A 16,235-nucleotide genomic window follows, 5' to 3' on the forward strand; every position below is an offset into this window, starting at 1 on the left:
AACTGTATGTTCAATATCAACATTTGAGTTAATCTCCATAATATTAAGGTTCAACTCACCCTCTCTTGTAACGTTTAAACCATTCACTGCATTATTTTCACTTGCATACGTATTTTGCCGGGCATCCAAATTATCTGGCGACGACTCAACATTCATATCCATAGTATAAAGATTCACTATACTTTCAGTAGACTCATAAAATAATCCCACATCCGAATTGCTAACTATTGATATTATCCAGTTAAAGCAACTTGACCGTTTCACTTATAATATTTAAGATACTAATTGAATACCAAGTCAATTTAATATTACATCTATACTACTTGGATGTTTTTTGCAAAATTAAAAAAAGCTACGGTAAGGAAGATATTAAACTTGCAAAAAAGATCCAAGCTATTTGTATCTATATTGCAAAATTAATTAAAATCATACAGTCCCATACACTTATACGCGAAAAAGATCCAGGTAACTTGGATCCACATTATAATGTCGCAACAAATATCCAAGTGCTTTGGATCTTGCCTGAGTAATATTTATTTTTTGAAAACCAGATTTTATCAAGATATCCTTTTACAGATATGTCGTACCTGTACCTACACCTTGGATCTTTTTTGCAGAATATGGAGTACAATTTTTTCTACGCGTTGGTATATTATGTAACTCCTTTTTGGTCATTCTGTGGGTTGGATCTTGTTTGCAGAAATACGTCCAAATATAAAATGTGAATTTAGTGCATAGTCCCACGTTATTATTACATATTATTTTATAGTCAAATTTATTATTAAATTTAGTTTATTAAGTTTTTAATTTTTTTTGACACAGATTTTTGACCAATCATATTTTTAATATTTTTTGCTTATATTCATTTTAAAATTAAAATATTAAAACGATGAATTAGTCAAAAATCTAAACGTTAAAAAATTGAAAACTTAATAAACTAAATTTTAATAATAAATATGACCATAAAATAATAATATAATGTAATAATAAGATGTGACCCTGCAACGAATTCACATTTAATTACATTTTTTTACATTAATTATAATTATAAGTTTATCTTTGAATTAAAAAAAATCATTTTAATGTTTTCAGATATATTTATTAATTAAACAGTTGAAATTGTAAATTATCAAAAAAAAAATAGTCTCAAATTGCAAGCTTCGTATTTTTCCGCTAGGTTCTCCGTTGGCATATAATATAACAAGTCAGTAATGTGATTTATTGAAATAAATTATAAAAACTTTAATAAAGAGGCAAACGTAAGAATAATATTAGTAAAATTAAAAATCTGAAAATAAGAGAAACAACAAAGAGATTGGACGACAATCTCTTTGAGAAACAATAATAAAAATAGATGCTTCGAAATAATTCTTCTCTGAATTTAGGGAAAAATATTTAACCATCTGGCATCAAGGTTATATTATTTCGTGTACATTCAAATATTGGCAGCACTGCCGATATCTCGGAAATTTTTTTAGATCCGCGATTAATTGGCAAATCGTGATATATCACTCATTTTTCCTTTCACCACCAAAAACCATCATTGATTGTGTTAGTAAGCACTTCGCAATTGCAATTTCGTGTAATAGTAGTACTTTGGCAAGTGGTTTGACGTGTTCAAAATGACAGCAGCTGATGACGTTATAAAACTTTTTGTAAATTTAGGCCTTAGTGAACAAAAAGCTAAAGAAACTCTTAAAAATGTAGGAGTCACCAAGTATTTGACCTTGGCGGCCCAAGAGGTAAGAAAATGAATAACACTTCATCTAATCAATTACGTTTTTGATCCATATGTAATGGAGATTTGACATATTAATGTCATGTTTGACGTTTGTTTTTTTAGGTTAAAGGTGTTGAATTGCCGGGCGGCGGTGGCATGTTGATTTACCATTTATCAACGAAATTAAAAGCTCAAATTGCTCACCGGCTACCATTCGTAGTAAAATATATTGGCGCTGGAAAGTTGGATTCAACAACCAGGGTAGATGCGGCATTAGAGTATTTACTGCAACATGTGAGCGAAGCTAACGTAAATATATCAGAGTTTGAAAATTCGTGCGGCGTTGGCATCAATGTGACGCCTGAGCAGGTTGAACAAGCAGTGGAGAGCCAGGTAATTATAATTAATATAACTATGCAGACTTGAATAGAATTAGGCATTAAGAGTTAGGCCCGTTTCAGACGGGACACCGGTGTCGCGCTCGTATATAATAAGGAGGCCTATGTATTCGAATAAAGGGGACTTTGTATTATGTTTATGAACGCCCCATAGCTAATGAGTCATCGCGTATCCGTACACTTTACCGTCGGTCGCTACATTCTCAAGCCGCCTATACACTTGTTTTTTTTACCGCAGCCAGTTTTATGTTCTAATTTATAACGCGAAATTATGCGTTGACTCATTAGCTCTGGGGCGTTCATAAACATAATACAAAGGCCCCCTTATTCGAATACAAAGGCCTCCTATATTATATCGAGCGCAACACCGGTGTCCCGTCTGAAACGGGCTTTATTGAACATGCCATTTAGGTAGGTAGGTATTATGAGCATTGGAACCCATCAATAAAAAATCATGGTTTTGATAGAATTTTGATGACAATACATATAACATTTGTAAATAAACATTTCAATATACATAAATATAAGTAAGTATTACCAGTTTACTACAGCACACTAACAATATTGCGTAAATCAAAGTTAGAATCATTGCATTTGACCAAAATACTATGCATTGTTATGTTGATTCACCTATTAATTCTACTTTTTTGTTTTTAACAATATCTTATTCATTGTATATACATAGGTATAAGTACTTACCAACCATCCTGATTGACTGTTGCACTCGGTAATTCTATACAGCATCCAGAGTTGCTTGCTAATTTAGCTCGACTTAGTTAAACTTATCTTGACTGTATTTACATGGCTCTGTTTTGGACCACTGGCCCTTTTCCGTAGATTTATTATCTGCTATAATAGGACACATTATTATATATGGATATAGTATGCGTTGCAATCTAAGACGTAGTTATCGGCCTCTTAATTCTAATTTATTTATAGTTACATAATATACTTAGTGATCTTTACAAATTATAAATTATATACATTCACAATATGACGATAGAGTAATTAGAAACATAAAAATACATGGAATTACACTGAATGAGCTAATTACGTTGACTATTTAAAAAAAACATCGTCTACCTAAACTCGCTCTTACTCAAGTGAAATACTAATGTCAATATCTGAAGTGATTTGGTTGAACATAGTTATTTGCCTCTCAATTGACATTACCAATGGTAGGTTAGTTCTGCACCTTGTGAAAACAAACAACCGATTTCTAAGGTAGACATACAGGTCAATAATAGCAGAGTTCTCATACAGACAACAACTGCCAACAAAGTAAATTGATCATCTAAAAATTATATAAAGTAATTATAATGAAAAATGGAAGAAGGAATTGGAATGAAGAATGGTATCTTAATTAGATGCCAAAAACTGTTGTATTAAGGCTATACTACAGCTGAGCTTTTCAACAAAACATAATTTGTCATAAAAATTCAACATGCCTCCATTTAATGTTATGTTTATTGTTATTTAAGTAATAATAATAATATATTCATTGACATGTTTTGTTTTTCGAGTAAATACATAACGTTTTTTAGTCATTTTTACACGATTTAAAAATTAATTCCTCCGACGCCATCACAAAATAAATTGACGTGCTCACAGGTCGACTATTGCTCTCCGATTGGCAACGCTTGCGAAATTACGTCCCACCTATTGCTGAAAATTATTTGCCGTTTCACTGAAGTATGCTGTTAATATGTTTTCTCTTAGATATCATTTAAACTCAAAATTATAGCATATTGGTTATCAAATACATATTATAACTTTCAAAGTTTGACTTTAACAAATTTAATTACCTTTAGTCAATTACCTACTGTTTTTATTGAATGGTAATTATTTTTGTACTGTATAAGTCCTCAAATGGAATAGAAAACTCTATATATAAAATTATTGAAGAAATCAGTAAAGTCCCCGAATAAAATGCATTTTGCAATATGATTGTAGATTGCATCACTTCTCTACACAAGTTCACTTCCTTCACAAGTAGCTATTATTCGATTCGGCATGATAAGATAATATTTAAACATTGCTTAAGCGTCAATTACATTGAGCTTTTTTATGAGCTGATTATTGGCAAATTTAAAAGCGGGCGGTTCAGCTACTGCGATTTCATGATTACACACAAAATTTTCCATTCGCTGATAAGCCACAAGCCAGCGAGCGATTTTGACGGAACGTAGTTCGTTTTTTTGCCGGGAGGTCGCTACGCTCCATAATAATGTTTCCATTAAACGTCAAAAAGGTAAATTTCAAAATGAGTAGTTCGTTTTTCCACCACCATCGCTCTACTGCGCAGACGCGATACGCCCACAAGCCGGCGTGTAGCTTATAAAGTTGACCGGCTTTCAACTTTTCTCGGTGGAGTGTTTACAACCTGCTTATTAGCTTGTTCGATGATTACACTGGGGGAATTTACAGGCAGATTATAAATTTGCCAATAATCAGCTCGTAAAAAAGCTCAATGTAATTGACGCTTTACCAATGTTTTATGCAATACGCATACTTGTGAAATGAATAACTATCATTATTATTTTATTTTGGCCATCTGTATTTTTTTCCGCAATGTATTTTAGTAAACTAATCATTAGATATTTATTTAATCCGTTAGCTGAGATTTTCAACTTGTGAAATTGAATTTTCTTGACTGATTGACTATGTCCTAACCAGCGAAATAATTGCTGTATACCAGAGGTAAACTACGGTAAATCCAAAATGACAACTTTACAGGAGAGGCGAATTTGTGGTTTTTGGAAATTTCAACTTGTGGCATTGGTGAATGGAAAAAGATAAAATATATCTATTTATCAAAACCTTTTTGTTTGTTTACCGCTGTAGTTCGATTATAAGCTTCATCAAAAGAATTGTATGTTTTCTTACTGTTGTTTACCTCTAATAGTTATGGAGTTACAATGACATTTTTAATTTTTAACTTTTATAATAAGAGTAATATGAGTTACAGCTGTTTACCACGTATGCAGGATAAGTAATGAAGTAACAATATAACAATAACTCCATTTCACGATTTTTGGAGTTACAATAGTTTACCTCTGGTATACAGATTGTAGCATTCCGCCAAGAAATTACAGTATGTAATGAAAATTAATTACAAAAATGTTTGCAATAATTATTACTCTTTATCTAACCTGGCGAGAGTTATCAGTTTAACTACAATGCTTGCTCATTGTATATTAAATTAGCAAAAGGTGACTGGTTCAAATCTCAGATGAATAACGGTTAGAATGCTTAAATTTTATTCCTTGTTTTAGATATCCAAAGTACGCAATGAGTTATTGGAAAAACGGTACCGATTTAACATCGGATTAATAATGCAAGCTGTTCGAGTTTCTCTGCCATGGGCTGATGGAAAGGCAATCAAAAATGAAGTTGATATCCAGGTAAAGCAAAATAATGTAATAAGATATCTTCAATAATGTTTACACAGATGCACTATAACTTTAAATGCCTTTTTATTTATGTTTGTCAATATTAATCTGTTGCATACATAACAGTTACAATAGCATCTGAAAATATTGACTTAAAAATTTCAGAATTTGTAAGTGTAAATTTTTTAAAAATGTATTTATTATTTTATTAGTATTCAAAATTGATAATGAGCTAATGGTTTTATGTATTATCTTACTACAGTCAATATTGTATGTAACATGTTGGCTTTATCTTATTTCTACAGCCCGTTATCACACAGTGAAATTAACTTTTTAATCATCATAAACAAATATTATTATATTATATTTTTTGTAATACTATAATGTAATAATACATACAATGTATTTTTTAAATGAGAATTATCTTGAGATAATGCTTTCACTGCTATAAGCAGGGCTTTTTAAAGAAAGAAAACAGGTGCCGGAATTCACTTCTTGCCAAAGTTCTTACTTACTAAACGAAATTATATTCAAATATCATTAAACTTTAAAGCAACTTTTCCTATGCCACGAATCACACACAAAAAAGTAAACAAACAAGCAAATACAAATAAACAACTAAAGTTGTAAAAAATAAAATTGTAAAAACATATATTTGAATAAAAGTATATAGTGATTTCCATGGCTCCCGCATCCTGAAGCGGACCCCCAGTCCAGGATCTTTGGTGAGACCCCTACCTATCACTAAGGTTAAAGGCAGTGTGACGCTCTATAGTAGCGTTTTTCAAATGTTGTTCGAGGTAAAGTTAAGGTTATTCAGTGTATCAACAAACAAGCATTAACCAAAAAATGCAATTAAACAACCACATATTTAGGAAATTAGCGCCGCGGATGATTTTTTTTACGATTAGAGCAATTATGTGATGTGAGTTTATCTCTCTTATCAGTACGATCCCCCAGGCTAGAGCCCTGTCAGCCCCCCCTTTGTGGGGGCCATGGTGATTTCCAAAGTCCAGTCCAATTTTCGTCTGGCAAATCATCTCAATTCCTTTTCTTAGTGTTAGAGTCTATGGCCGAATGTGGGAAAGGTGGTCCGACGAGTTTTATGAACAAAAGTGCCGAAACTGTTTTGGTCTTCAACGAAGCTCTTATTAGGGTAATATTTAGATTCATTTGCGAAAATTCGCGTTTACATTCACTTGAAGAAATGGTAATAGAATTCAATGCATATATCAAATGCGATATCGTTTCAGGATATGTCTTTTCATATGAGATGATTCAGGAAAATTAACTTGTACTATGTAAGCACGAACATTGTTTGGTCTAATTGCTTTTGAAACATTAAAAATACTGTGAAAAAAGGTGCCGGAATGCCATTCCACCGCGTTACATGACAAAAAAGCCCCGGCTATAAATATATTGATTATATTTCAGGTTCTTGATCTTCTTGGTCCAAAAACGGAAGCTGATCTGGCTCCTTTACCAAAAGTTGACAAAAAGAGCAAACTTGTGGATACACCTACCAAAAAAGAAACAGCTAAAGGTAAAGAAATGATTGTATTACCCATTATTCATTCAAATAATTATGACCTCTTTGTATTAGACTGGTGCTTCCCTACGTTTTTTGCATCACAGCATGATATTTGTGTACCTATTTCACCTGAAAAAATAACCGGATGCATTATTTTGTGTTACTTAAAGGTTTTTCATAATACATAGCCATAATATTGTATTATATAAAAACAAAAAATATAATTTTTATCTGGAAGAATACTTTTATTGCCATAAAAAATATACAAAATTAAATGATAGATCAATTCAGTTATTAAAATGTGATACTTGCACATCTGTTATACATTTTTTCGGTCAATGCATAAAAGAGTTACCTACTCGTAAAGATATTTTGAAGATTACCCTTTTAATTCTTGATAGTACATAATCATCAACAAGAAAGGGTCTTCAGAGACATATAGTAGCAAATAGTATGAGTCCTTTTGTATTTTATTCAATCAATTTTTTTTTCTGCCTTAGGTGGTCAGACTGATAAGTCTCAAACCAACAGTAATGACAGTGATGGGGCATCAACGATCAATGAACTCATGAAGAAGGTGAACTTTCATGCTCCGGGAGACAATTTCAAAACCGATGGCTATATAGTGACCCCCTCCACAAAGAAACTATTAGCGGAACATCTGAAGGCCGTCAATGGAAAGGTCAGAACTAGGTTTCCTCCAGAACCCAATGGCATTTTGCATATCGGCCACGCCAAGGCGATTAATATTAATTTTGGATACGCTGCTGCCCACGGTGGAACTTGTTACCTCAGATATGATGATACTAATCCTGAGAAAGAGGAAGAAAAGTTTTTCGTCGGAATCAAAGATATGGTTGAATGGCTAGGTAATATGAAACTCTTGGTTTTTTTGCATTGTAAGACAATTTGTTATACAACTAAAATAATTGTCAAGGGTGTAAGTGATTAACTAATATTTCTAAAAATTGAAGTGCATATACTCCACTTTGGAGGGAAAAAATGTTTTATCTCAGTAAGTAATATGGTTGTAAATCACCATTTTCTCTCATAATTGGAGCATAATGTGCTATCAGGACGTGGGGTTATATTAATAGTTTTTTTACAAGAAACAGTTTTTAACGATTGTAAAATCAATGTCTTTTTAGTCAGGGGTCAAATCTGCAACCTGTGGCGTTAAAGACATGTGGTCTACTAAGTATGCCACCATGAGTGTTAAAGCTTTAATATGGTTACTGAAACTAAATACTATAAACTCTCAATTATCTGGAATAATGATGGAGAGTGGCGGGACAGGACAATCAAAACTATTCACTTACATTTTGTTTTAATATACTATTGCATATGTAATGCAGACTATTATTTTATATGTTTAATATTATGTATTTTTTATTAATAAAATGTGTGATTTTTGTTTGTTCTTGAGAATCTTATAAGATTTTTCAATATCAGTATAAATTTTACTGAGAGCTTTTATATCGTTATATCTGAATCCCAATTGGTCGATTTATTCCAATTAATTTTCAATAGAAGTTAGTGTCTAAAGCAGTGGTCCCCAACCCCCCGTGGGGTCCGTGGATCAAATGGTACTGGGCCGCCCAAGGAACATTAAATTATTTCCATTTTATTTACTGTGGTGTATTTCTCTCGGGTTTGTGCGACTTTCCATGGACGAGAGGTTAACCGGGAGATGAGAGACGTCACCTAAAGCCGCACCAATACTGCTCATGTGCAATCAAAACAATCTAAAATATAAACAATCAACATCCCCCCCCAGCGGGCCGCGGTAAAATTATCAAACGTTGATCGGTCCGCGGCGATAAAAAGGTTGGGGACCACTGGCCTAAAGTGATTGATAATCTCTTCTTCGTTATTTGCAACCCTTTTCTCTCCTGACGTGGAAATGGTATTTGAATCACCCAATCATGTCATTATTTTAGATCATTGATCTCGAGACATTTCCACCACCTGCTTCAAACATCAGACCACACACGCATCCTTGGGCTGGGACGATATTAATTAGATAAATATTAAAACCTTAGGTATTGATTTTGAATAACCCACACCTAGTAATCGCGAGTTGACTACCTATCTTATAAAATTGGATTTGTATGTAGTATTTGTTTTAAGTTGGTACTTATGTACAAGTAATATTTCAAGCCGGATATTTTTATCTTTGTTTAATGAAATGTTTGTATTCTTCTTTTAATTTTATAGGCTACAAACCTGCCCTAGTAACTCACTCTTCAGATAACTTCCAGCAGTTATATGACTGGGCTGTTAAATTAATAAAATCCGGCCACGCTTATATTTGCCACCAGACCGTGGAAGAGATGAGAGGCTTTAACCCAATACCTTCTCCATGGAGGGACAGGCCATTAGAGGAAAACCTTCAACTCTTTGAGGTATAAAATTAAGAATTTTGTAACCAATAATATGTAACGGTATATACATTTCTTTTCTTATAAATTTGACGCTATCAAATGTTTTGTAAATAACCTTTATTGATATTTTTTATAATTCCATTAATGGCGAAATTTGCTTATCGGGAATTACAAGTTATCACTATTATCAGAAAAGTCATGGCAAGGTGACAATATTATTATGTTTATTTATTGAGTGCCAATTTCAGTATACTGTAGATATTTCAGTATGTATGTAATATGTAGTTACATAATTTATTGATGATAATTTAATAAACAAAGGAAAACGCATGTATAATTTCTTACAAGTTTTTTCATGATAATTTTATACTGCAAACCTGTTTTGATCAATGTGATAATAATTGTTATGTTCTCTGAATCCACTACTCTGAGTCACTCTCAGTGACTCACTTATAATATAAAAATTCTTGATTCGAGTAGGTGTCGATATTATTTTTACTCTGTGTTCATGGTCTACCGCACCTCACAGAGGTTATTATTTTACGTGGGATGGTTGTTAGACGTGTTCTATTGGGTATTTACTCTAGCTAGATCAACACACATTGAAAAACAACATCTGAATTTGCATGTGGTTATGTTATGTATACATTATCATCATTTATGGCACCATAACCGTTGGCGGGTCTTGGCTTCCTTCAAAAACTTCCTCTATCCTGGATGATTCAGCACTGACACTCTCCAATTAGTTTGACCGAGCATTCTTAAATTTCCTGTAATGCAGTTTAGCTATCTCAATTTCGAACATCCAGACTTCTCTTGCCCTCGGAGGTTCCGTACATAGCCCGTCTTGCTTTTATATCCACCTTGCATTCTATGCTTGTAGCCGATTCAGCGCAGTCTCTTCATTTTCATATGCCATGTGATCTTTTCACCCCTATAATGTGTGTACAGTACATTGACCTCCAAATGCCATTTTCTTGAACAGCCCAAAGACTCTTCTCAAAACTCTCCTCTTAACCATATTTCTCTCACCCTGTTTGCCGAGTGCCCAGCATTTTGATCCATACATTAATACTCGGCGCAGGAGAGTTTTATACATATAAGGTTGTTTTAGTTTGGATGTATACATTATAGTAGTGTTAATAGTTTGGTTGCACAGTGCTTTTTGATATTATTTGTCGCATCAATTTTTGCAATATGATAGGTTCATTATAATTGAGTTAGCATTATTTTGGTTCCATTGATCCATTTTACAATAGTAATATGTAGTAATAATGACACTGAATTATACTTTCCATTTTCTTCCAATGGCGTAACAGCCCAAATCGAGCATTGACCTCCTCTGGGTCATGTGATGGGTGAGAATTTTTTTTTAAACTCATTGTGTTTGGTGAACATGTCCTACCTGGCTGATCTGCAACAGTTTAATATGTAAGGAGAACCTAATTCCTCTTCTCCAAAACCCCCCTTCATGCATGTATCAAAAAATCTTCCTCATTTCACTTTCCTTTTAAAGGAATTCAGCCGTTCTCATAGAAATTGTCCACATTTCACTGCCATACACAACCATGTACTGATCATAATATTATCTCTTCATAAATCTTAATAATTCAAATTACTGAAAATTTAAGGAAATTCATGGGTAGATGCTACTGCTCCAGTACATAATTATTATTACATGCAGTTTATTTCTACTGTAGGATATGAAAAATGGTAAAATTGACGAGGGTAAAGCTGTTCTGAGAATGAAGGTTACTCTTGAAGAAGGCAAAGTGGATCCTGTAGCTTACCGTATCAAGTTTACTCCTCATCACAGAACCAAAGATGAATGGTGCATTTATCCTACATATGATTATACCCACTGTCTGTGCGATAGTATTGAGAATATCACACATTCCTTGTGTACTAAGGAGTTCCAGTCTAGAAGGTGTGTTTTTAGAATTTGTATTATGTATTCAACTACTTATAAGACTGACAAACATCTGAGAATAAGAAATAACAACACCACTAGTATTTATATGGTTTTTTGTAACAAATTAGAAACATCCATGTTAGAAAAAATGTCCTAACACTATGCTACAACTAAAAGGAATAGCTTAACGGCCCACGTGCTCGTCGTAGGTCAAAATTGAATTTTTATTGTATTTTCAAACCATGATCCTGGACACTCCTTAAACGTTGTAGATAATCTATTTATATAATTTTGAAGCCTTATTATCCTTTATAGTTATTTTAAACATTTGATGACTGCATAAAATATCTTTGTTACATAAAATAAACCTCTCGCTCTAATGTTTTAGAATATAGTCATATTTCGGTACATAACTGTGCAGTGGTGTTAAGATTTTTTACATTTATTAATTTTTAAACGCATTTATAAAACCATTAGTATAATTTATTACAAGATAATTTTAGTAAAATATTCACGATAAAAAATTATATTGATAATCTCTGTGATCCCAAATTTGACAAGAATTAGGCATTTTATTATTCAAAAAATCGGCAAGATTAACACATTTGAAGATGATTCTAAAGATACTTATTATAAGCTATGTCTTTGACCATTCAAGTGTGATAAACATCTTATGAATAATGATTGCTTTATAATAATTATTGACCTAAGAATAAGGTAGTGTTTTTTTGAAATACGCCATTTCTTTTGTTATTCCCCAGTAGTTAAGCTACAACATATGGCCGTAGCCATAAATTGACAAACTATAATTAAAGTAGGGAGTAAAATGATATTGACGCGCGTGTTTGAACATGTACCGTTTAAAAAAAAAATTAAAAAAAAATCGGTTAGGTACATGTTCAATGTATTACATATGTAGGTAGTATTATTTTGCTGAATCAAAAATTAATCTGTGTTGCAGATATATTCTATTTGATGATTTTTTTGTTTCAGATCGTCCTACTATTGGTTGTGCAATTCGTTAGATATCTTTTGCCCTGTGCAATGGGAATATGGTCGACTAAATGTCAATTATACTGTTGTCTCTAAAAGGAAAATAGCGAAACTCATAGATGAAGGCATCGTTTCAGGTAAGATTGATGATTTTGGATAGCTTACTTATTACATAATTCCGAGTACTTTTTTTCTGATCACTACAGCAATATGTGTGATTCAGTTAGTTGCTTTAAGCATAAATTAAGTAGATTAAATGGAATTGAATATGATTTTCAAACTGATGCAAAATGTCACTGTCGCATGTCGTTCACTATCGAAAATTTTGAATTTATTTTTCTTTTTTAAATTTTGACGAAGAGAGCATTTGAAATAATACATAAATGTATATATTATATTTTGATTGTTTTAGACTGGGATGACCCAAGACTGTACACACTCAGTGCTCTCCGCCGTCGTGGATATCCTTCCGAGGCAATCAATTCTTTCTGTGCTGGATTGGGAGTTACAGGAGCTCAGGGTGCTGTCGACCCTTCATTGTTGGAGGCTTCAGTAAGAGACGTTCTAAATAAGACAGCTCCCAGGTATTTTTTTTATTCCCCTCATATTCCTTTTGGATATGTGAATTTATTTGCTTCCAATCTTTTCTGTAATTTAATTTTTTTCAATTATAATTTCTCTTAAAACAATATGTAGAACATTGTACCCTAAAAGGGAAACCACATGTGGGTGTCCCTGCGCTAGAGGTTATGTTTACAGACTTGACATGACTGAGTTTAGTGGAAAAGTCTGCCCATCAAAGGACATGGACCAACAGAGATGATGGAAAGAATCTATGTGAAGACCTTCGTCCTGTAATCTAAGAGTAATCGACTCCAAGTAATGATGATGATGAACATATCCGTAATAATTCTTTATTTTTCATTTGTTACAGAGTACTTGTTGTATTGGAGCCTCTTAAAGTAACCATAACGAACTTCCCGTCAAAGGAACCAATTAAAGTGTCAGCTCCTGATTTCCCCAATGAGCCAGAGAGAGGCTCGCATACTATTGTTTTTGAATCGGTCCTCTATATAGAGCAGTCTGACTTTAAAGAAGAACCCGAAAAGGGATATAAGAGATTGTCTCCCACACAAGGTGTAGGGTTAAGACATACTGGATATGTAATTAAGGTAGATAACTATCACTCCTCTTCCTTATATAGTAACCATTAATCATTTTAACAATGTACTTATAACTTTTTGGCACACTTGTTGTCTATCATTATTTTATGTACGTATATGTAATAAAATTGTTCGATGCATAATAGACTAAATCTGTTCTTGAATTTTGAGTAACACATTAATAAAAAGAAAAATCAGTATTATCGGAGACATTATGAATTCATATTACAAGTCAATGAAAGACAGTGAGTGCATGACAAAAATTATTCCCTGGTAGGAAAACATAATATATTGACTGTTTCCAATGTAGTGTCTGTCTAGACTCTAGAGTCTAGATTCATCTAACGTTTGGTGATTTCTGACATTCTTTAACAAGGGTGATATTGGATAAGAAAACATGAATATATATATTAATATTTTGTTACTCTGTTCAGGTCACTAAAGTTGTCAAGGACAAAAACAATAAAGTGACGGAGCTGGTGTGTACTTGCGAGAGTGCGAACGATGTCAACGCTAAAGCCAAAGCCTTCATCCAGTGGGTATCTCAGCCACAAGACATTGAAGTTAGGCTCTATGAACCTTTGTAAGTAAAAATCATAATATGTATGTATCATCTGTCTCTGGGGATAATTTATTTTTTCTAGTTACAGTAACACCTCGTTAATACGAATTCCACGGGACCGAAAATCGAAAAAATTATGAAATGTATGGGGGATATTTTGAAAAAAAGATTTTTTTTTGATTTTCATTAATATCGTTTACGATCATAGATGTGCCTACCACATTTCCGGTTCTGTGTGTGTTAATGGGTCATAAAATGTCAGGATTATTTTTATTACCTTCTTAAAATAAGGTAATTTATGATGTTTTAAGAAAAGTCTGTCCCAATTTTCAATGACTGGTTCATGAAATAGAGTACTTTATTTACGATTTATTGAATATTTTTGTATGCCAGAACTCTGAAATAATTTCGAACTACAAAATTCGAATTAAAGGTATGGTTTATATGAAAATAATGTTCAAATTTCGAATTATCCGTGTTCTTATTAACGAGGTTTTACTGTACATACTTATGTATATATATATAATTATTAATCAAGTTTACAAACTAATACCATCAATATGTCATACTTCTCACTGTTTTGATACTAATGTATCAAAACTCTTGGTCCAAGACGGCCAAAACTTCAGAATATATTTTTTTTTTTTTTTTTCGACCATGTCCGATCCTAATAGGATCATATGGGCCTCCACAGAGTAGAGGTTTGTATTAACAGATTTTGTTTTTTTTACGAGAAATGGATGTCAGCCACTTGCTCAACCTATTAGGTCCATACTCTGACTCGCACACAAATTGAAAAACAATATGTGTACTTGCCAGACCCAGCATTCGAACCCGAGACCCACGGCGTGATAGTCCAACGCTCAAGCCGCGCGACCACCGTCACTCAAAACAGTCCATAATTTTTTTAATTTGCAGATAATTCCCTCATCACGCGAAGAATGTTCGATTTGTACCAGAACCTATTGACATTATAATGTAACTATAACTGCCTGTGAAAAGACCACACCGTACCATTATTATTTAGAATATTTAGTAGATGAACAATCGCATAAAATTACAAAAAGTGTCAATACGTGCAGTGTGAAATGGCCAATATGTGCTGTTTTATAAAGAGTTCATATGCCACCCTCCAGGTTTAGGCAAAATTTTGGCTGTAACCTAAAAAGGTGGTTGTCTTAATCAGTAAAAGTAGTTGAATTATGTGCTTTGTGATCTTGATTATTTCTTTAGGATTTGGATAATCCTGACAATAGTTATACCGTTGCAGGTTCCATCATAAAAATCCTGAAGACGCCACGGAAGTCCCTGGGGGATTTTTATCTGATTGCAATAAGGACTCTCTCCACCTTATCAAAGGTATCTCTGACGCCTCTCTGAAATGTGCCAAAGTGTACAGCAAGTTCCAATTTGAGCGGATAGGATTTTTCTCTGTAGATCCGGAGACTACTCCTCAAAAGGTTTGTTCTTCACAATTCAACAAAAACATGTACCAATTAAGGAGTTTCATATTTTGTTTTTAGATGAATCATTATTTCTATTCTGACAGAACAAGTTGAGTTACTAAATTTGGTTTTCCTGAATTTACAGACTGTGTGGACTAAATGTTAGTGTGCTCGATTCCTGATCAACGGTTCGGTTTTTAAAATATTTTGTTGTATTATTTTTCAGATGATCTTCAACCGTACTGTGACTTTAAAAGAAGATACAGGAAAGGTTTGATTTAAACATTTGCCTTATAATATTTTTGTAAAACATTTTACATAATGTATCATTTTAAGCTTCCTTTCTACCAGTTGAAATTTATTTATTTGAAATGTATAAAATAACTTTTGAAATAAAAGAAGTCATTTAGATATGATTTGAATAACAGAGCTTTATTTATTTTTTAACTCTTAAAATTAGAATAATGAGAAATCACTTAAGTCTGGAATAATAATACAATAAATAAATAATCAGAAAGAAATATTTTCACTTATTAATTAATAAAAACAAAATAATAATCACCTACCTATGCAGAAAATTATCAATGAATGATGTTACAGCCGGTATTTTGCATGGTTATGAAAGGTTCTCTGAAGAATTCACATACAGTTCATAAGTAAAAGTCAAACTAAACCAATTTTATTATAGAAACAAATCCAATTATGAGAATGATCTGTTGATCTAAAATATTCGCG

The 16,235-nt window shown here is 32.8% G+C and overlaps 1 protein-coding gene across 1 annotated transcript; it reads left to right on the top strand.

The window, feature by feature from the left end:
• Positions 1-1,431: 1,431 nt before the first annotated feature.
• On the top strand, positions 1,432-16,014 carry GlnRS (Glutaminyl-tRNA synthetase). The gene is made up of 13 exons (XM_085959209.1): positions 1,432-1,742; positions 1,844-2,113; positions 5,394-5,522; positions 6,945-7,053; positions 7,542-7,910; positions 9,259-9,446; positions 11,126-11,352; positions 12,331-12,467; positions 12,743-12,914; positions 13,265-13,502; positions 13,928-14,076; positions 15,326-15,515; positions 15,727-16,014. Exons 1-13 carry the CDS (start codon positions 1,623-1,625, stop codon positions 15,775-15,777), a joined length of 2,349 nt encoding a protein of 782 aa, XP_085815335.1. The 5' UTR covers positions 1,432-1,622; the 3' UTR covers positions 15,778-16,014.
• Positions 16,015-16,235: the final 221 nt, after the last annotated feature.

Source organism: Rhyacophila brunnea, unplaced genomic scaffold (assembly GCF_057557595.1).
Source record: "Rhyacophila brunnea isolate RB1 unplaced genomic scaffold, BYU_Rbru_1.0 scaffold_8, whole genome shotgun sequence".
NCBI classification, from domain to species: Eukaryota; Metazoa; Arthropoda; class Insecta; order Trichoptera; family Rhyacophilidae; genus Rhyacophila; species Rhyacophila brunnea.

Coding starts and splice junctions, on each gene's coding strand:
- GlnRS (XM_085959209.1), top strand. CDS start 1,623: ATGACAGCAGCTGATGACGTTATAAAACTTTTTGTAAATTTAGGCCTT. Junction 5,523..6,944: donor AAAATGAAGTTGATATCCAG/GTAAAGCAAAAT, acceptor ATTATATTTCAG/GTTCTTGATCTTCTTGGTCC. Junction 7,911..9,258: donor AGATATGGTTGAATGGCTAG/GTAATATGAAAC, acceptor TTAATTTTATAG/GCTACAAACCTGCCCTAGTA.